General features: G+C 48.7%; 1 protein-coding gene across 3 annotated transcripts in view; it reads left to right on the top strand.

The window, feature by feature from the left end:
* The window catches only part of IFT140 (intraflagellar transport 140), a 127,610-nt gene that overhangs the window by 22,627 nt on the left and 84,566 nt on the right, over nt 1-20,417 (top strand). For all 3 annotated transcript variants that reach the window (XR_012221972.1, XM_073553605.1, XM_073553606.1), the window contains exons 11-13: nt 1,006-1,078; nt 12,149-12,240; nt 14,843-14,970. Coding sequence is in view for 2 of the 3 variants with exons in the window: in XM_073553605.1 (XP_073409706.1) it covers nt 1,006-1,078; nt 12,149-12,240; nt 14,843-14,970 (293 nt within the window). In the remaining variant the exon portion in view is untranslated. The remainder of the gene's footprint in view (nt 1-1,005; nt 1,079-12,148; nt 12,241-14,842; nt 14,971-20,417) is intronic.

Here is a 20,417-nt window from a genome sequence, read left to right as displayed (position 1 = left end):
CATAGCGTATCAGAAGAACTATACTACATTTCTAATTGAAGATATTTGCTAATATTATTTTACACCTATTACATATTGGGATAGGATCTTGGAGATGGGAATACATCTTTAATGTTTTTCTTTTTTAGAATTCATTAGATTTCCAAGCTAAAAGTCTACAGATGTTGTGAAACTACAACTCCCAGCATGCTATTTTAGCAGACATTAGTCAAGAAGTATCGTTTCTCCTTGCGAAGAATGACATGCTAAGCATGCCGAGATGAGGAGACTTAAAGTAAAATCTGATCCACAAACTCTCCCAGTCACCTGGTTGTTGCGGCCAATCACAGGCCTCAACGGTCAAGTGTCCAAAAAACGGGTCGTCATTTATTAGACTCAATCATGTTATACTTTATCAACAGGTAGGAATCTATAACTTGGTGATTACTTCATTATACATTACTGTTAAAGAATCTGTCACCAGGTTTTGCCACCTAATCTGAGAGCAGCGTGATTTAGGGGCAGAGACCCTGATTCTAGCGACGTGTCACTTATTGAGCTTTTTGCTGTAGTTTTGATAATCGCCTGCTGATCAAATAGTGATTTTTATCACTAAAGGACTAGTATACCATAGTTCAACCCCACTCTTACCACTGATTGGCATCTTTCTACCTATGCACAGGGTGCACAGAAAGCTTCCAGTCAGTGGTGTAGGCGGGGTTATACAGAGCTCGGCATTCAGAGTACTGCTAGATCTGCAGCAGAAGCAAATGTAATTTTATCAAAACTGCAGCAAGCAGCCCAATAAGTGACACTGGAGTCAGAGTCTCTTTCCCTACATCATGCTGCTCTCAGATGGGATAGCAAATACTTAACGACAGATTCAGTTTTAGTTTTTTTGTTGCGTTCTCCTTCCATTCATTGATAGTTTAATTTTGGGCATTGTTGAGACGAAACCCATCATAACAGAAACTGCAGAATATGTTGACGATGCAGTTTAATTTTTTTTTTTACTATAATTCTCAGGAATTGGTTGCAGTTTGGAACGGCAGAATGGTAACAGTCTATGAACTCAGTGGACCCACCCTTAGGAATGCAGGTACATGCATCGCCTTCATCCATCTGTTTATGCTGTAGCCCTACATTTTAGGTTATGGCAAGGGATAACAGGGATATCTGATGATCAAAGACAGTATTGTGGGGGCGTGGCTATGTAGCAGCGGAGAGAGGACGCACTTGGGGAGAGCTCCTCATATCCTGATATTCATCCGGTCAGTGGACTCGGGCCACCGCGATATACCTGCCTGTATCGATCCCTCTGGACCGCGGAGCACCTCTGGACCCCCTGGGAGGCCGAATCTCTGCGGGCTGATAGCTGCACGGGTCGGGGAACCCGGCAGGGCCTTCACGGGACAGCGGCCATCTTCAGAAGCGCGCGCTTTGGCAGTGAGAGACGCGGCGCTGGCTCCCTCCTCGCAGCGCTGACAGGTCGGTGTACACGCATCCTGAGGAACTGAAGGAGAGAAGTGGTGAGTGCTCTGGAAGATTGGGCCCCACACTTCCCTCTGCTAAGCCACCTGACTTGCCAGTGTCATTACTTTAGGGGCCTTTGGACCCCCACCTGGCTGATATCTCTGTGGGCTCTGCGGATCCCTCCCTAGCCATAAGGCCTCTCGTTCACCGGTTAGAGCCGGATCTTATCCTCCTGTGCTACTGCTCTGTGTTGCCCTTAAGACACCTGTCACCATTATATTATAGCACTGCTGTGCTCATAACTTGGATCTGGGAATCCCCTGAGTGCACCGTTTCTGTTACCCGGCTGTGCCATATTGCTATTGAAAATGAACCGCTCTAAGGGGGCAGGAGCAGCCGAAAAATTGAAAGAGTTTGCTAGACCAGATCATACTGACACCGCACGGTCCCTCAGAAACAACCCCTCATAGTCTCAGCGTAAAAACAGTCCCTCTGAGGGTGAAGAGGGGATTGAGCAGGAGGAATTAACCCTCAAGCAAGCATCTGAGCAACTGATGCAGGCCATCTCCTTAACTAGGACATCGCTGACGGGGAAAATACAGGACGTGTATACCGAGGTGGGGCGTCTTCGACAAGATATGCAGGCCATGAGAGGGCGTATTACGGAGGTGGAGACAAGGGTGTCCAAGGTAGAGGACACCATTGTACCCATGGAGGCCAAGCTTGCGAAAGCGATGGGCTCGGTGAACGCATGGAGGCAAAAATCAGACGACCTGGAGAATAGAATGCGTCGGAACAACATCCGAGTTATTGGTCTGCCGGAAGGCTCGGAAGGTCAACATCCGGAACAATTTTTAGAAGATTAGCTCAAAACTTCTCTGGGAGATGAATTTTCCCCAACATTTGCTGTGGAAAGTGCTCATAGGGTTCCTACAAGACCTCTTCCTCCTGGAGCCGCACCTAGACCTTTTCTTTCGTGGCTCCTCAATTGCAGGGACAGGGATGTGATTCTACGTCTAGCTCGACAGAAAAGTCCCATCAAGTTCAACAATGCTACGATCTCAATCTTTCCGGATTTTTCTATGTAACTCCAGAAACAACGGGCACAATTCATGGACATCAAGAAGCAGCTCCGGGAGAGGAATGTTGTGTATTCTATGATCTATCCGGCCAAGCTCCGAGTGGTCCATGGTGGTTCTTCTATATTTTTTACAGATCCGGCGGAGGCGGCTGAGTGGTTGCGGTCCCACAAAGGGTCTGCTGCAAAGGGGTCCTAATGTTTCTACTGTTGATTCAAATTTTCTTTTTTTAGTGATGGTTTGATTGGAGCTCTTTTTTCCACAGGCGTCCGGATTACCAACAATACCGGACACTGAACTCAGTGATGGTATCCCCTTGTCTATTTCGTGATGGGAGAGCAGGACTTTGCTCCCGTATTGTTTGTTTCTCCACTTTGATGTTTCTTTATAGTGGTTTTATTTGTTTTTTAGGTAGAATTCGCAGCCAACAGCAATTTCAATGTGTGGTGTCTTTTAATTTTGTTCGAGCTCTGATGTAGGCCATATCCAGTGGAATAAATATGGGGTCTGAGATGATATGCATGACATGGAATGTGAGAGGTATGAAAACCCCCTGGAAAAAGATCAAAGTTTTCTCGCAGATTAGACATTACCGCCCTCACATTGTGGCCTTGGTGGAGACGCATCTGACTAGGGATACAGCTCGGTGCGTGCAGAAGCCTTGGGTACAATGGTCGGTTCATGCATTCCATACTAGTTACTCGAGGGGGGTCTCACTGTTGTGCATAGAGATGTTAGATGGGAAGCCAGGGAGACCCGGAGGGATCCTGAGGGTCGTTTTGTCTTCTTATATGCATCAATAAATACCAGGGAATATGTGATTATGTGTGTTTATAATCCGCCTCCAGCTAATATGTCCATTCTTCAGAAGGCGATGAGCTTTGCCCTAAATTATCCGGATGCGGATGTTGTCTGTATGGGGGACTTCAATATGGTCATGAATAACCATTTTGATAAATTGAGATTGGATGATGGAGTATCTGGAGGGGTTCCTTCGCCGACAACAACCCAGCTGTCGCTATTTATGGAAGGTAGTGGGTGGTTAGATTTGTGGAGAGTGTAGCACCCTGAGTTGAGGGAGTATACCTGCCACTCATCCACTAAGCGTTCCCTATCGCACATAGATTACATATTCGGATCCAGTGGTCTGGCGATATGGGTAGATAACATAGAGCACGGCAGCAGAGGGATCTCAGATCACAGCCCGGCCATCCTCAAAACTTAAGTACAGGCATTTAAATAACAGGATGGTTTGGAAGTTGAACCTTTTCTGGTTGAAACTGATAGTATCCCCCGATAGAACAATCGATCAATTGCATTGCTTCATTTTGTCCCACCAGGAACCTCAGGATATTAATTTATTTTGGGATGCCCTTAAGGCATATCTGAGGGGCTGCTTGTCCTCCACAATTTCTTACATTAAGCGGGTAACCTCAAGGGAAGATGATGTGATAGAACGGCGTTTGAAGGATTCCAAGGCTGCATACATATCTAACCAAACTAATGGCAATAGGATTGAGTGGTTGGCTGCCCACGACTATACACCCAGCATATGGACACTAAATCTAAGCACAAATTATTTTTTGCCCGCCAGTCTTATTTTGAGCTGGGAAACCAAGCAAGTAAATTTCTCGTTCGCCTTATTGGGGGACACAGAGACCATGGGTGTATGCTGCTGCCACTAGGAGGCTGACACTATGCACAAAAAAAGGTTAGCTCCTCCGCAGTGTACACCCCACCGACCGGCAGGGAATTCCTCAGTTTTAGCTTAGTGTCAGTAGGAGGTGGACACGGGTCCTTCATTGGACCCATATCTACCTCGATGTGCGTCGTTCCTTTTCAGGTCTTAGGAGGGATACAGTGTGAACAGTCACAACTGTACCCCCACAAAGAGGCTATGAGTACGGCGTGTACTGCCACCCCGTATACTCATAGTTCTCCGGGCGGACCACAGGCTCAGCACAGGTGACGTGCCAGCGAATACGGATGGTCCTTGCCCCCTGCCTCCCACCCACTCGCCCACCAGAGCCTGTCGGTTGGACGAGGTGTGAAGACGGAGAAGATGAACAGACAGCGTAGGATACAGAAGGTACCTTTATTGGACCGGAACAGGAAGATCACAGAGACGCCTGGTTGCGGCGCCAAAGTAGCACCGCAGGTTATCAGCTGCTTGCGCCTCCCAGTCGCCGCATCTCTTTTAGCCCCAGTTGCGGTGCGGGCCTTCTTCACCCCACCGCCGGTATCCTTGCGAGGGTTGCGTCTGGGAGCAGGGCTATGGCGGCGTCTTCTTTAGGGGCGGGCGAGGCTGCGCCGCAGTTCTTCCGCGCCGCCCCGCGCTGACAGGCGGCCGTGTCAAATTTAGTCCCTGGCTTCAGTTTGGGCCTTCGCGCCCGTCGTGGCCACGCCCCCGTTCAGTCTCATAGGCAGGCCTGTTCCTAAGCCCTCCCACCGCCTCTTCAGGCTTGTGGCTGGGAAGGGGGGGCGGGGTTTCCCTCTGGTGGAGGCGATTAGCTCCACCTTTCTTCTTGCACAGAAACCGCGCTTTTGCTTCCTCACATCGGGCTGTCGCCATCTTTGCAGCCTGACAGCCGGAGACTAAAAGCAGAGGCCAGCGCTCCCTGTCGGTCCCTGGCCAGTTGCAAGAGCCTAATACATCTCTTTCGGGGTCACCAGACCGTGAGTACTTCTGCAACTGCAGACTGACACCCTACTCTGCCTTTCTGTCCCCCAACCTTCCGGCATTTCCGCAGGTATTCATCTTCTCTTCCTTCACCATGTCTAATTCTAAGTCTGATCGTGGCCGTCCGCCAGTCCCCACGGGCACCCTAGTCCAGTTCTTCGCGTGCTCCTCTTGCAATCGCAAACTTCCCTCAGGTCAGCCTACTCCCATCTGCCTGGACTGCAGCAATCCCGTTCAGCATGACCCCGTCCAGGAACCACCTATTGCGCCACGTGAAAGCGAACCACCCATTCCTGGCTGGGCCTCGTCTCTTTCACAATCTGTGGCAGACCTCACCAGGGTGTCTCAGTCCCTAGTGGCCGTTCTTGATAAGTTGCCCCTGGACACTTCTGCAGGGTCCAGCAGGTCACAAGACATTCCATCTGAGCCAGCTAGCAGAAGCCGCAAAAGGCCCAGGCAGGATCTCCGTCCGGAATCCTCTCCTGGCCCCTCATCTGCACCTAGTCCTTCCCAGCAGTCACCCTCCCGTGCCTCCTCACCCGAGTCAGGTGAAGCGTTCTCAGATATGTCTTCTGAAGGGATTGTAGAGCGGGAATCTGGCCAGTACGCGGACATGAAGGTTACAGTACAGAACCTCATTGCGGTGATTAACCACACCTTCGAAATCTCTGACTCTCCTGCGAAATCCTCAGATCAGGAGGTTTCGTTCAGACGGGAGGAAACAGACTCCAGGGTATTTCCTTTTCATTCTGAGTTTGGAAACATTTTTACCAGGGAAAGAGAAGCTCCGACCAGACTCTTTCAAAGAGGAAAGCGTCTCGACGTACTGTACCAGTTTGCTAAAGAGCTCACGGACAACTGGTCTGCCTCTCCCTCGGTGGACCTGCCCGTGTCCAGACTTTCTAATAACAAGATTCTCCCGCTTTCAGGTGTGGCGTCTCTAAAGGATTCTAATGATAGGATTATAGAATCCCTAGCGAAGTCTGCCTTCGAAGCGGCTTTGACGGCGGTATGCCCAATCTTTGCTTCATCTTGGGCAGCAAAGGCCATAGCTACTTGGGCAGAGGATCTTTGTCAGGGCATCCTAGAGAAAGCACAGCCAGATCGATTGGCCGATCCCGCCAATCAGATTTCCCATGCGGGGGATTATCTGCTCTCTGCTTCTTTGGATGCCGCATCCTGCGCAGTTCAGGCGCCAAGCAACGTAGTGGCAATCCGACGTACAATTTGGCTCAAGGCCTGGCATTCGGACTTGTCTTCAAAAAAGTCTCTTACTAATCTGCCTTTTTAGGGAGTGCGCCTCTTTGGATCCCAATTGGACCAGATTATTAAGGACGCCACCGGAGGCACGAGTTCTCTCCTGACGCAGTCCAAGCCTCGCAGACTTCCACTAAGGCATCAGTTTCGACCCTTTCGGGCTTACCGCCGTTTCAATACGGCGGAGACCTCCTCCAACCAACAAAGACCGCAGGCACGCCAAGATAGGAAGAAGGTTTCCTTCAGACCCACTCCCTCATGGCGATCCCACTCTTCACAGGGCAGACCATCCAGATCTGGATCTGGACGGTCCACATCAGCATGACTATCCTCGGACTCCCGAGGGTCCATTCCATTTGGGAGGTCGACTCTTGTTCTTCAAGGACGTCTGGCTGGCCTCAGTAGAGGACGCTTGGGTCAGGGAGGTTGTATCGTCAGGATACAAGATAGAGTTCGTCTCTCTTCCACGGGATCGTTTCTTCGAATCCCGTCCTCCAAAAGATCCAACCTTGATCCCGGGGTTCTTTGCGGCCATCGCCTCTCTCCTCAGTTCCGGGGTGATTGTGCCCGTTCCCGAATCTGAGCGGTTCACAGGGTTTTATTCAAACCTATTCGTGGTGCCGAAAAAAGACGGGGCGGTCCGACCCATCTTGGATCTCAAGCGGCTCAACAAGAGAGTCCGTCTTCGCCACTTCCGGATGGAGTCGGTTCGTTCGGTAATCGCTTCCATGAAGGAGCAGGAATTCATGTGTTCAATAGACATCCAAGATGCCTATCTACATGTTCCCATTTTCTCCGGACATCAGAAGTTCCTGCGTTTTGCGGTTCGCCAGGAACATTACCAGTTCGTCGCGCTGCCCTTCGGTCTCGCCACCGCTCCCAGAGTCTTCACGAAGATCATGGCTGCGTTGATGGCCCTGTTGAGGATCAGAGGTCTCGTTCTTTTTCCGTACCTCGACGATATTCTGATCAAAGCTCCCTCTTTTCAACAGGCGCGCCTAAGTTTGACGATCGTCCTAGACACTCTTTCCAATTTCGGGTGGATCGTCAACAGGAAAAAGTCCTGTCTGGTTCCTACTCAACGTCTTGTGTTTCTGGGCCTACTGTTCGACACCCGTCGGTCAAGGGTCTTTCTCCCACAAGAGAAGATTCTCTCCCTGCAGCAGGATGTACGATCGCTACAGACCACACGATTTCCGTCCCTCCGAACAACCATGAGGGTCCTGGGAAAGATGGTGGCGGCGATAGAGGCAGTTCCCTTTGCCCAATTTCACGCCAGACCTCTCCAACACGCCATTCTGTCGAGGTGGAACAGGTCGGCTCTGTCCCTGGATCACCCTGTTCGTCTTTCATGCCGGATCAAACGGTCACTCAACTGGTGGTTGACGTCACCTCTCATCTTCTATGGGGCGGTCTTTTCTTCCCATTCACTGGCAGATTGTAACAACGGATGCCAGTCTCCTCTGCTGGGGTGCAGTGTTCCGCAATCACACTGTTCAGGGTCGTTGGTCAACTCAGGAATCAGCTCTGCCGATCAACGTCCTAGAGATAGATACGAGCGATCCATCTGGCTCTCGTCCACTGGGAGAGGCTCCTCAGGGGCCTGCCTATCCGGATTCAGACAGACAATGCCACAGCGGTGGCATATGTCAACCGCCAAGGAGGGACACGGAGTGTCTCAGCCCTGGCAGAAGTGTCCAAGATCCTCCAGTGGGCAGAGACTTCGGTACCGACAATCTCCGCGATACACATCCCCGGCGTAGACAACTGGGCCGCCGATTTTTTCAGCCGCGAGGGTCTCGCGGCAGGAGAGTGGTCCCTACATCCAGAGGTATTTCTTCAGCTTTGCCGTCGTTGGGGAACCCCGGACATAGATCTGCTAGCTTCTCGCCTCAACAGGAAAGTCCCACAGTTTGCATCCAGGGCTCGAGGTCCTCTTGCAGTGGGCGCCGACGCTCTGGCCATTCCTTGGTCGCAGTTCGAGCTCCCCTACCTGTTCCCTCCCCTGCCTCTTCTTCCCAAGCTGTTGAAGAAGATCAAAGCAGAAGGGATTCCAGTTATTCTCATCGCCCCGAATTGGCCCAGAAGGTCTTGGTTTGCGGACATTGTCAACCTTCTCGCGGACACCCCCTGGAAGCTTCCAGACAGGGCAGACCTGCTGTCTCAAGGCCCGATTTGCCACCCCAATTCTCAGCCGCTCAATTTAACAGCGTGGCTGTTGTGACCGAGGTTTTGAAACGAGCAGGATTCTCCGGTCGAGTAATTCATACCATGATCCGAGCCAGGAAGCCATCATCTTCCAAAATTTATTACCGTACTTGGAAGGCCTATTTCACTTGGTGTGAGGCCAATAACAACGCGCCCATGTGCTTTTCGCTCACGTCCGTTCTGGCGATTCTTCAAGGAAGGGCTGGATACGGGGCTTGCTCTCAGTTCCTTGAAGGGTCAAGTTTCGGCGCTGTCCATTTTATTTCAGAAGTCGTTGGCCTCCCACCCTCAGGTCAAAACCTTTCTTCAGGGTGTGGCTCACACGGCTCCTCAGTACCGAGCGCCCGTGGATCCATGGGATCTTAATTTGGTTCTTGAGGTCCTGCAAGGTTCTCCTTTTGAACCTCTCAGGGATGTTTCCCTTTCTCTCCTTTCTTGGAAGGTAGCTTTTCTGGTGGCCATCACTTCCATCCGGCGCGTGTCGGAATTAGCGGCTCTTTCTTGCCGCTCTCCTTTCTTGGTACTTCACCAGGACAAGGTAGTTCTACGGCCTCCGCCCTCTTTTCTTCCGAAGGTGGTGTCCTCCTTTCACCTCAATGAGGATATTGTTCTGCCGTCCTTCTGTCCGAATCCAACTCCCCCTCGGGAGCGGTCCCTGAACAAGCTGGATCTGGTCTGGGCGATGAGAGTCTATCTGTCTAGGACGACTTCCTTGCGAAAGACAGACTCTCTTTTCATCATTCCAGATGGGGCGCGGAAAGGTCACCCGGCCTCCAAAGCTACTATTGCTCGCTGGATCAGATCGGCAATTTTGGAGGCCTACCGGGTTAAGCATCGAGTGGCCACTCCGGGGATCAGAGCGCACTCTACCCGGGCAGTGGGTGCTTCCTGGGCGGTACGCCACAGAGCCTCCGCGCTACAGCTTTGCAAAGCTGCAACCTGGTCATCGGTTCACACGTTTGTGAAATTCTACAAAGTCCACACCTACGCTTCGGCAGACGCCAGCCTAGGTAGAAGGATTCTGCAGGCAGCGGTGGTGAGTCCACTGGCCTGATGGAAGTTTGTTTCCCACCCCAGGGACTGCTTTGGGACTTCCCATGGTCTCTGTGTCCCCCAATAAGGCGAACGAGAAAACAGGATTTTTGGGTTGCTTACCGTAAAATCTGTTTCTCGGAGCTTTCATTGGGGGACACAGCACCCTCCCATGTTCTACAGCTCCTGTTTTTGCTTTGGTTGATTGAAAACAGAACAAACAACTCAACTGTAATCAATCTATTCTGTTACTTCTCCTACTGCTTTCTCACTAACTGAGGACTTCCCTGCCGGTCGGTGGGGTGTACACTGCGGAGGAGGAGCTAACCTTTTTTTGTGCATAGTGTCAGCCTCCTAGTGGCAGCAGCATACACCCGTGGTCTCTGTGTCCCCCAATGAAGGCTCCGAGAAACAGATTTTACGGTAAGCAACCCAAAAATCCTGTTTTTTGGCCTATCTGGTGCACCAGCATAATACCTCTAATACAATATTACAGATCCGTAAGTCGGATGATTCGTTGGTGTCTTCAACTGAGGAGATTCTCAGCTGCTTTTACGATTACTATAAGTCATAATATGAGTCTAAAAGTGGCTCTGATGATTTGAAGTGTTTGGCTTACTTGTCGGATGTAAAATTCCCTACCTTAGATCCTGATCTAATGTGCAGTGAAACTGTATCCTAACAGAAAATTATCCCGAGTTTTGACCTTGCATCTAATTTGGTTTAAAGAATAGAAGCAACCGTAGAAGCGCCTACCTCTCTTTAGGAGATGTGAGGACCTCTACTCTTTTGTGGAAGAATAAATCACCACATGGTTCACATCTCCTTCTGTGGACCCTCAGCTCGCCTTTCCAAGGCCACTACCTTGCCTCTTTGTGTTTGCAGTGTCCCTCAGTGACCCGCTGGATAAGAAGATTGACTCCCTCAAAAGGGCGTTTTTATTCGGCAGCAGCCTCCTCTTTAAATCCTACCTTAGTCTGGCCATTATGGCTTGAGCTAAACAACTTTACCAGGGTCTATTTCAGAGACCATCAGGAGGACCTACTCAACCTCACATCACAATTACTACACTCCTCAATTTCTTTGCGAGGTTTCCTTCTCGTCAACACAATTGTTGGACCACGTCACGGCCAACTCTGTGGCAGTTCAGCGATTCATTTGGCGCAGATCCTGGTCAGTTGACCTGATGTCCCAAAAGGCCCTTACTCCCATTCTCTTCAGACAGGATCTTTGGGAAGCTTATGAGATAATCAATGACACTACAGTGGGAGCTAGAGTCCTCTGCTTCCCCAGATGCGAAAGCGCTCTCCAACATTTTTGCACTTCAAGAGGTTTTGTTCTTTTCACAACACCACCTCTTCCCGTGGGAGCAACACGTCCAATTCTCTTGCTCAAGGTATAACTTGAGCAATCCAAAACCTTTGTTGCATACCTGTCCCAAGGCCAGCAAGGCATCCACTTCCAGGTCTTCCACTGCATGAAGATGTTCTCCCACTTGATTCACCTCAGTTGGGGTGGGGGGGATGCCTCCTCTCCTTCAGGCGTCTCTAGATGCCTCTTGTCGACAATGCCTAGGTCATGGAGGTAGGTTCTTTAGGTTAAAAATCAAATTTGCCTCAATATTTCCAAAGCCTCAACCTTGCCCGTCGTTGTTCTTGTTCTATACACAAAACAGTTCCAAGGGTACTACTCCAATCCAAAAATGACGGTCTGGTCAAACTTATTCTGGGTATGAAGAGACAACACAGATTTATGTGGCTTCCAAGATTTTGCATGGAATATCAAGATGCTTATCTTCACATCCCCAATCTACAGTCTCAACAGCGTTCTCTTCGCTTTGCTGTCGGCTCTCTTCATTTCCAGTTTGTTACTCTCCCCTTTGGCCAAGCAAAAGATCCCAAGGTCTTCACCAAGAAGCTCTCCCTCCTGATGGCAATTCCATTGTGCAAAAGGATGGTAGTCATCCCTTATCTCGACAATTTCTTAGTGGAGGCCCTGTCCAAAGAGAAAACATTGTCCTTCGATTGGATCATCGACACTAACACCCTCTTTTTGGTTTTCCTGCCCAGGGATCAGTTCTTGTTGCCTACGACCTATGTGGAGTTCTTCCCCAGGTTCAGGTCATGTTGGTTCTTGGTTGTTTTTGTAGAGTTTTCTGGGTTTTGGATTTCTATCCTACTGCTTTGTCTGAGTAGAAGGTATTTCCCACCAAGGGGAACCAACAGTTTTGGTTGTTCACCTATTGTTGTGCTTCCTTGTGTCCTGTATCCCCAGAAAGGAATTCTACAGGAAGTACAAAAAATCTAATTTTTGAACCTATGTATGCTATCCAGTGTGATACTTTTTTAATAGCTGTGATTGATGAGCAGTCTACACAAATTACGTTGTTTGCTTTTTGTTTTACGTTGCCCATTTTTTATTTATTTATTTTTTTGTTCAGGTTCCTTTCCCAGCGAGTCTTCTGTGTTGGCAATTCACGAAGAAAACGCCTACACGGTAGAGCCAGGCAGGGTCCAAATCCGTACATTGCAGGTAAGTACTGACTCATCTATGAGAAAAATATCACATTTCTTAACCTGATTATATAACACTATTCACAGCTTTCCACTCCAATGAGCGTGGAGTGCAGTAAATATTAATTTCTCTTTAGCAGCAGGCACAGAAGTTAGCCACAGCCACCGGCTCCAGCCTCCTGTGACCCGCTGCTCTGCCGCTGCCACTGCACCACTTCCCCACCACAGGCAGTGGTCGGTACAGTCGGACTATAAGACACCCCCCCCCCCCCCATTTTCCTCCACATTTTTGGAATCATAGAATCGTAGAGTTGGAAGGGACCTCCTGGGCCATCTGGTCCAACCCCCTGCTAAAAGCAGGATTCGCTAAATCATCCCAGTCAGATGTCTGTCCAGCCTCTGTTTGAAGACTACCATTGAAGGAGAACTCACCACTTCTCGTGGCAGCCTGTTCCACTCATTGATCACTCTAACTGTCAAAAAGTTTTTTCTAATATCTAATCTGTGTCTCCTCCCATTCAGTTTCATCCCATTGCTCCTAGTCTTTCCTTGTGCAAATGAGAATAAAGTTGAGCCTTCTACAATGTGACAGCCCTTTAGATATTTGTAGACAGCTATTAAGTCTCCTCTCAGTCTTCTCTTTTGCAAACTAAACATTCCCAAATCCTGCAACCTTTCCTCATAAGACAGGGTTTGCAGACCGGTCACCATTCTGGTCGCTCTTTTCTGAACTTGCTCCAGTTTGATGATGTCTTTTTTAAAATGTGGTGCCCAAAACTGGACACAATATTCCAGATGAGGTCTGACCAAAGAGGAGTAGAGGGAAATAATGACTTCACGTGATCTAGACTGTATGCTTCTGTTAATACATCCTAGAATTGCATTTGCCTTTTTTGCTGCTGCATCACACTGTTGACTCATATTCAGTCTGTGATCTATTAGTATACCCAAGTCTTTTTCACATGTGCTGTCACTTAGCTCTATTCCTCCCATTCTATATATGCTTTTTTCATTTTTATTGCCCAGATGTAGTACTTTGCATTTCTCCCTATTAAAAACCATTCTGTTAATTGCTGCCCACTTCTCCAGTTTATTTAAATCTTTTTGAATCCTCTCTCTCTCTCTTCTCTATTATTAGCTATCCCTCCTAGCTTTGTGTCATCAGCAAATTTAATCAGTTTACCCTCAATTCCTTCATCTAAATCGTTGATAAAGATGTTGAACAATACAGGGCCCAGGACAGAGCCCTGTGGTACCCCACTTGAGACATTCTTCCAACTGGATGTGCAGCCATTTACGGCCACCCTTTGGGTCCGATCACTAAGCCAAAAAAGTGAGGAAAAAAGTGTGTCTTATAGTTCAAAAAATACGGTTTATTTTATGATCCATCTCGGTGTGATCTCTCCTTGGTGTTTCTTCCTTTGTGAAATCATTGGTGATCTGAGATCCCAAACGTCACTTATGCGATCTTACTTGTATTGATCACATATTATAAGATATGTGATAGATGCATGACTTACTTACCGTTAGTCTTAGGAGGAAGTATTACAACGGGTGCACCATCCTGAGATGAAAGGCAACCAAAGGAGCAGATGGTCTCATCCCCACTGGTGGAAAGATTGTATGATGTGTATAGTATCAGTGTCACATCTCTGAGACTATGTCATGACTTCTCCATGCAAATATCGCTGGTGGTAGGAAAAAAAAATATTCTTGCCAGCTTGGTGCTTTAAGGGGTTGTACAGTGATAACAAGTTATCACCTTTTGCAGGAATATGTGATAACTTACTGATCAATGGAGGACCGACGACAATAACCCACACTGTTCAACAAAATGGGGACTTTTTATCCCCCTTACAAAAATGGAGCTGCACCATTAATTCCTTAAGGGCCTGCCAGAAAAGGTTGAAAGTAGCTCTCGGCAGCCCCCTAGGGAATGGATGGAGTAGCAGTGCACATGCTCTTACAGGAATAAACGTGCCCCCTTCTGCCCATTAGTGCAGGTCCCAGCAGTCAGACCAACATAATTGATAAGGTATGATTTATACTGTGGATAGGTGATAACTTGTTTTCATTGGCTAACGTAGCGCCACCTGTAGGTGTCTGACACATAATACAGCCTTGAGACATGTGTAACGATATCAGCTGAACCAGAGACACCCCCTCTGTAGATGGCTGTTTCTGACTTTTTGCTCCTCATCAGTACAAGGCAGGTTGGTTAGCTGAGATTCTTTTGAAACGATTCTATAGGTTGCAGTAAAGAGTCAGTTTTTCTCCTACTGGGGAAGCGTTATTTGCATATATTTTTCAGGGAGCATTGAATGTCAGACTTCCTGCATCGACAGGCTCTCCGGCTTTAACATTGAAGCGCTATGGCCCATTCACATGTCTGATTTTCCCACGTATAAGAAAAATTGATACAATTATTCTGATCAGAATTTGATCAGTGTGGCATCTGTGTCTACTGACGGTCGGTGAAAATCGGATCGCACTCGGATGTCATCTAAGTGTGGTCTGATTACCACATTGTGTCGTTATTATTTGGTTAAGCTTTTTTTTAGCTTCTATTTGGTGCCCAACCCTCTTCATTTCCACTGACGCCGCTTTGTCTTTCTTCGCAGGGGACAGTGAAACAGTTGCTGCCGTTCTCTGTGCCAGAGGGAAACCCCTGTATGCTGGACATATGCGGCACTTTCTTAGTAGTCGCCACCGATGCCGCCCACTTCAAGGTTTTCGACCTTTCTAGAAGGTACGGTAGTTGCTCTGGAACACTATTCCTCTTCATCCTCTCCTATCAGTGCAGATATCAATAATCTCGTCATTGCTGCCAACTCCACAAATTGTAAATGAATGGACAGTCGCACTCAAACACTGAATTATTCTTGCAAAAGAGTCTTTGAAGAAATGTTTATGATTTTTAATTCATTTAGTAGTGAAAACACCGCAAACAAAAGAAATATTCCAGATGTGAGTATTATATGGTTACTTTTCGACTAGTGTTGAGCATTCCGATACCGCAAGTATAGGGTATCGGCCGATATTCACTGTATCGGAATTCCGATACTGAGTTCCGATACTTTTAGCATATCGAATACCGGAATCGGAAGTTACCATAATGCTATGAGCCAGTTTGATTTGATTCAGCCAATGACAATCCTCAGAAGTGTGGGCACATCCTGTTAGGCATGTTAACTAATGGCATGGCTGTGATTGGCTGCTGAAATGATGTCATGATGCACTATAAAAGCCGCCGCCGCCATTTCGGGTTCACTCTGCTGTGAATTCACTTAGGGACAGGCTGCTGTTCAAGACTGTGAGGGACAGTTAGAGATAGCGATTTTCACAATCATAGTGTGCTTTACCCAGGCTACATAATCCACCACTGTAGCTTTCTTTTGCCTTGCAGCAGTGTTCACAGCTGTCTGCAAGGTCTGTGTGAGTGCAGCTCACGCTGAGTAGTGTGTCCTGCAGCCACGTCTGGTTGTAGGCCGCTCAGCGTGTGTCACTGCCTCATACATATTTTTCTTTTTTTGCTGCTCATTTTTCATTCTCCTATTAGTGTGCATCCATCCGTATCCATATACGTTGGTTGCAAACATCAAGAAAAAAGAGGGGGAGAAGCCAGCGCTGCTTGTGGTCAGAACGTAATACATAAAGTGTGAAAACACACATTGGTTTCTATCTGTATTCAAAAATGAGACATTTAGCAAAAAATTGATCAATTGTTTGAGCTACCCCGCCACGTCAAGGCAGTCTCGTATGGGGAGTCCTACTCTACGTTTTTTATGTTCGCTGTGCCATTGCGGCCTCCTAAATGTATAAAAGCAAGACCTCATTACATGCACACTGTACCTCAAGCATTTCAAAATCGTTCCTATGGCACCAGAGGACAAGCGCAGATAAAGGTTAGCCAGGTCCATGCAGACATTTCAGGTCCAACCTCCACACTGCCTGACCAGCACCACAGATAAAGGACGATCCAGGCCCAGATACAGGTGCGTAATCAAATAAAGCCTAGGGCAGGGCAGGGCCGCTGTTAATGTGAACAGCAGCCTAGATCAATCACTAAGAAAACAGAAAGAATAGCGTACATGACCAAGCGCGCACGGCTACAGTGGTGGTCAGCCACAAAACCAATATCAAGAAAAAAGAGGGGGAGAAGCCAGCGCTGCTTGTGGTCAGAACGTAATACATAAAGTGTGAAAACACACATTGGTTTCTATCTGTATTCAAAAATGAGACATTTAGCAAAAAATTGATCAATTGTTTGAGCTACCCCGCCACGTCAAGGCAGTCTCGTATGGGGAGTCCTACTCTACGTTTTTTATGTTCGCTGTGCCATTGCGGCCTCCTAAATGTATAAAAGCAAGACCTCATTACATGCACACTGTACCTCAAGCATTTCAAAATCGTTCCTATGGCACCAGAGGACAAGCGCAGATAAAGGTTAGCCAGGTCCATGCAGACATTTCAGGTCCAACCTCCACACTGCCTGACCAGCACCACAGATAAAGGACGATCCAGGCCCAGATACAGGTGCGTAATCAAATAAAGCCTAGGGCAGGGCAGGGCCGCTGTTAATGTGAACAGCAGCCTAGATCAATCACTAAGAAAACAGAAAGAATAGCGTACATGACCAAGCGCGCACGGCTACAGTGGTGGTCAGCCACAAAACCAATATCAAGAAAAAAGAGGGGGAGAAGCCAGCGCTGCTTGTGGTCAGAACGTAATAGATAAAGTGTGAAAACACACATTGGTTTCTATCTGTATTCAAAAATGAGACATCTAGGCTGCTGTGCACACTCACGGCAGCCCCGCCCTGCCCCAGGCTTTATTTATTTTTGCATCCATGTCTGAGCCTGCATTGCCCTTCATCTGTGTTTGCTGGTTGGGCAGTGTGTGGAGGTCAAACCTGATATGTCTGTGTTCAGACCTGGTTGGCCTTTATCTGCACCTGCTCCATCTGGCTGCACGGGAGTGATGCAGATATGCTTCAGGTATGGATTGCATTTGATATGGTCTTGCTTTTAAAACATTTAGGAGGCCGCAATGGCACAGTGAATAAATAAAAATGTAGAGTAGGACCCCCCATATGAGATTGCCTTGGCGTGGCGGGGTGGCTCAATATATTGATCAATATTTTGCTAAATGTCTCATTTTGAATGCAGTAAGATATGTGCATATGCACCTCATGTTATGCGTTCTGACCACTGGCAGTGCTGGCTCTTCTCTTTTTTTATTGCAAATTGGTTTTGTGGCTGACCACCACTGTTGCCGTGCACGCTGGGTCATGTTCGCCATCTTTTCTGTGTTTTTTGTGATTGATCTAGGCTGCTGTGCACACTCACGGCAGCCCCGCCCTGCCCCAGGCTTTATTTATTTTTGCATCCATGTCTGAGCCTGCATTGCCCTTCATCTGTGTTTGCTGGTTGGGCAGTGTGTGGAGGTCAAACCTGAGATTAGTATTACTCTATTTTTTGGAGCCTCATCTTTTGCAATGCAGGTTACCTTCCTGCATTGTAATAGCTCCAAAAAGTTTGTGATACTATCGCTTTCAAATCTTTGGTCACATCCTTTTTGTTATTTTGAAAAACAAAAAAACAAAATAAAGTTCACCAAAGACTACATTTGACAGTTGTGTAGGCCACATTAGCTCATATTAAAGTGTAGTCCACACACACACTTCATAAAATTAGTGTTTCTTATACCTGTTACCAGCTGTTCAGGAATAAGCACACTAAGCCCCCCCTTTGTACTTTTCTGCCTATCTTTATCAGTCTACCAAGATGAAGAAGGCAGGGAGTAAGGCACATGGGCGTGGAGTTTCAGCAGGGAGAGGACGTGGGGATTCTGCAGGGAGAGGACGTGGGGATTCTGTGCCTGCTGCGGGCACCAGTGAGTCAGCATCCCCCAGTTTTAGCAGGCAACAGTCCTTTATGCGCAGCTTTGTAGGACCTCGCCGTATCCCATTGCTGCGGGAGGAACAAATTGAAGCCGTTGTCGGAGGGATGGCAGCTAACGCATCGACTTCAATGACTTCCACGTCCTCTCAGGGCCAGAGCACTGAAGAGCAACCATCTGTCTCTTCACCACCTGCCAAAGTGCCCAGGCAGTCAGAGAGCCCTGGACAGGAGCCATCACAGTCTCTACTTCTGTTCTCGGAATCTGTTGGTTTGGAAAGAGGGGGCCAGCCAAGCAGCATTACAGAATGTGAAGAAGAGGGAGTATGCAGTGATGCGCAACTTCTTTGTCCCTCTGAATCTGAAGAGGCGGGTGGGCCAGTGCCTATGGTCAGCACACCTCAGTACGCATCAGATGATGACGAAACTCAGGTGCCACTTTCTGGTGCATACGGTGCTGGCGAGACAACCCAGGAGAAGCAGCTGTTTGAAGAGGGGAGTGTAGATGATGAGGTCCTTGACCCATCATGGCGTGAGGAACAGGAAGGTGGTGGGAGCAGCTCTGAGGAAGAGATTCCCCGAACGGCCAAAACAGGAGGGAGAGGGAGGGGGCAGACTTGGTTGCCTGTAGCCTCCACTTCGGCACCCGTTAGGAGCATTCCTCTTCCAAAAGCCAAAACGGGCGCTCCCAGGACTTGCAGTGCGTGGTCTTTTTTTGACACAGTTGCAGATGACATTTGCTTTGTCAAATGCAAGCTGTGTCATCAGAAAGTCAAAAGAGGGAAAAATGTCAGCAACCTCAATACCACAAATATGTGGAAACATGTGCAGACCAAGCACGAGCTGGAGTTACACAGACACACTGAAGACGTAGGCCAACGTACAGCACCACCTACCACCTCTTCAGCTCGTGTTGGGGCCTCTTCCTCCAGCTCCCACACAGCTGGTTCGGCTTCCTCACAGGATCGCCAAGGAAGAACCTCTGGCACTGTTGTCCGGAGACCCAGTGACATTCCACCCACAGCACCACGTTCCCAGTCATCCTCACATTCCCAGGCCACTCTACAGCCATCGGTAGCACAGGCATGGGATAAAAGGCGGCCATACTCGGCAAACCATCCCCGAGCACAGGCTCTGAATGCTGGCATTGCCAAACTACTGGCCCTTGAAATGCTCTCATTCAGGCTGGTGGAGACTGACACCTTCCGGAACTTCATGGCATTGGCAGTCCCACAATACACCGTGCCCAGCCGCTTTTATTTTAGCAGGCAAGCCGTCCCTGCCCTGCAAAAGCATGTGGAGGGAAAAATAAAACATGCGCTACTAAACGCCGTCAGTAGCAAGGTCCACCTGACCACCGATGCGTGGACCAATAACCATGGACAGGGACGATACCTTTCCCTCACTGCCCATTGGGTCAATGTTGTGGAGCCGGGTACAGATCTGGAGAGTGGCGCTGTACGTGTTCTGCCAACTCCACGGATTGCAGGAATCCAGTCTGTACACATTGACTCCTCCTCCTACTCAAGTTCCTCAGAAACAGCGCTGCAGGAGCCTGTTACGACCGATATGAGCACAGCCGTGGCCAAACGTCAACAGGCCGTACTGAAATTAATTTATTTGGGGAATCGAAGCCACACAGCGCACTAGCTCTGGAATGCCATAAAGCAGGAGAGCGACATGTGGTTTCTGCCAGCGAATCTCCAGCCAGGCTTGGTAGTGTGTGACAGTGGCCGAAATCTGGTGGCAGCTCTGGGCCTAGGCAACCTCACTCACATCCCGTGTCTGGCACATGTGCTGAACTTGGTCATGCAGAGCTTTCTGAGGGACTATCCGGATCTTGATGTGCTGCTGCACAAGGTCCGCATAGAGTGCGCTCACTTGCGGCGTTCCAGCACGGCAAGATCGCGCCTTGCTGCTCTGCAGTGCCGATTACGCCTTCCGGAACATCGCATCATATGTGACCTACCCACCAGGTGGAATTCAACGTTACATATGTTGGAGCGATTGTGTGAGCAGCAGGCAGCAGTAATGGAGTACCAGCTGCATCAGGCGCAAACAAGTCGCACTGTGCGCCAGTCACACTTCAGCACCACTGAGTGGGCCTCTATGAAGGACATCTGCCTCGTTTTGCGTGCCTTCGATGATTCCACGCGAATGGCGAGTGCAGATGATGCACTAGTCAGCATCACTGTCCCCCTTATCTGCCTGCTTCAGAAAACACTGCAAGCACTCGGGGAGGAGGTTTTGGAAGAGGTGGAGGATGAGGAGTCACAAATGCCATTTGCTTCTGGAC

Source organism: Dendrobates tinctorius, unplaced genomic scaffold (genome assembly GCF_039654945.1).
Source record: "Dendrobates tinctorius isolate UK_male_01 unplaced genomic scaffold, ASM3965494v1 ptg000202l, whole genome shotgun sequence".
Classification (NCBI taxonomy): domain Eukaryota; kingdom Metazoa; phylum Chordata; class Amphibia; order Anura; family Dendrobatidae; genus Dendrobates; species Dendrobates tinctorius.
This window is presented reverse-complemented; position numbering and strand designations above follow the sequence as displayed.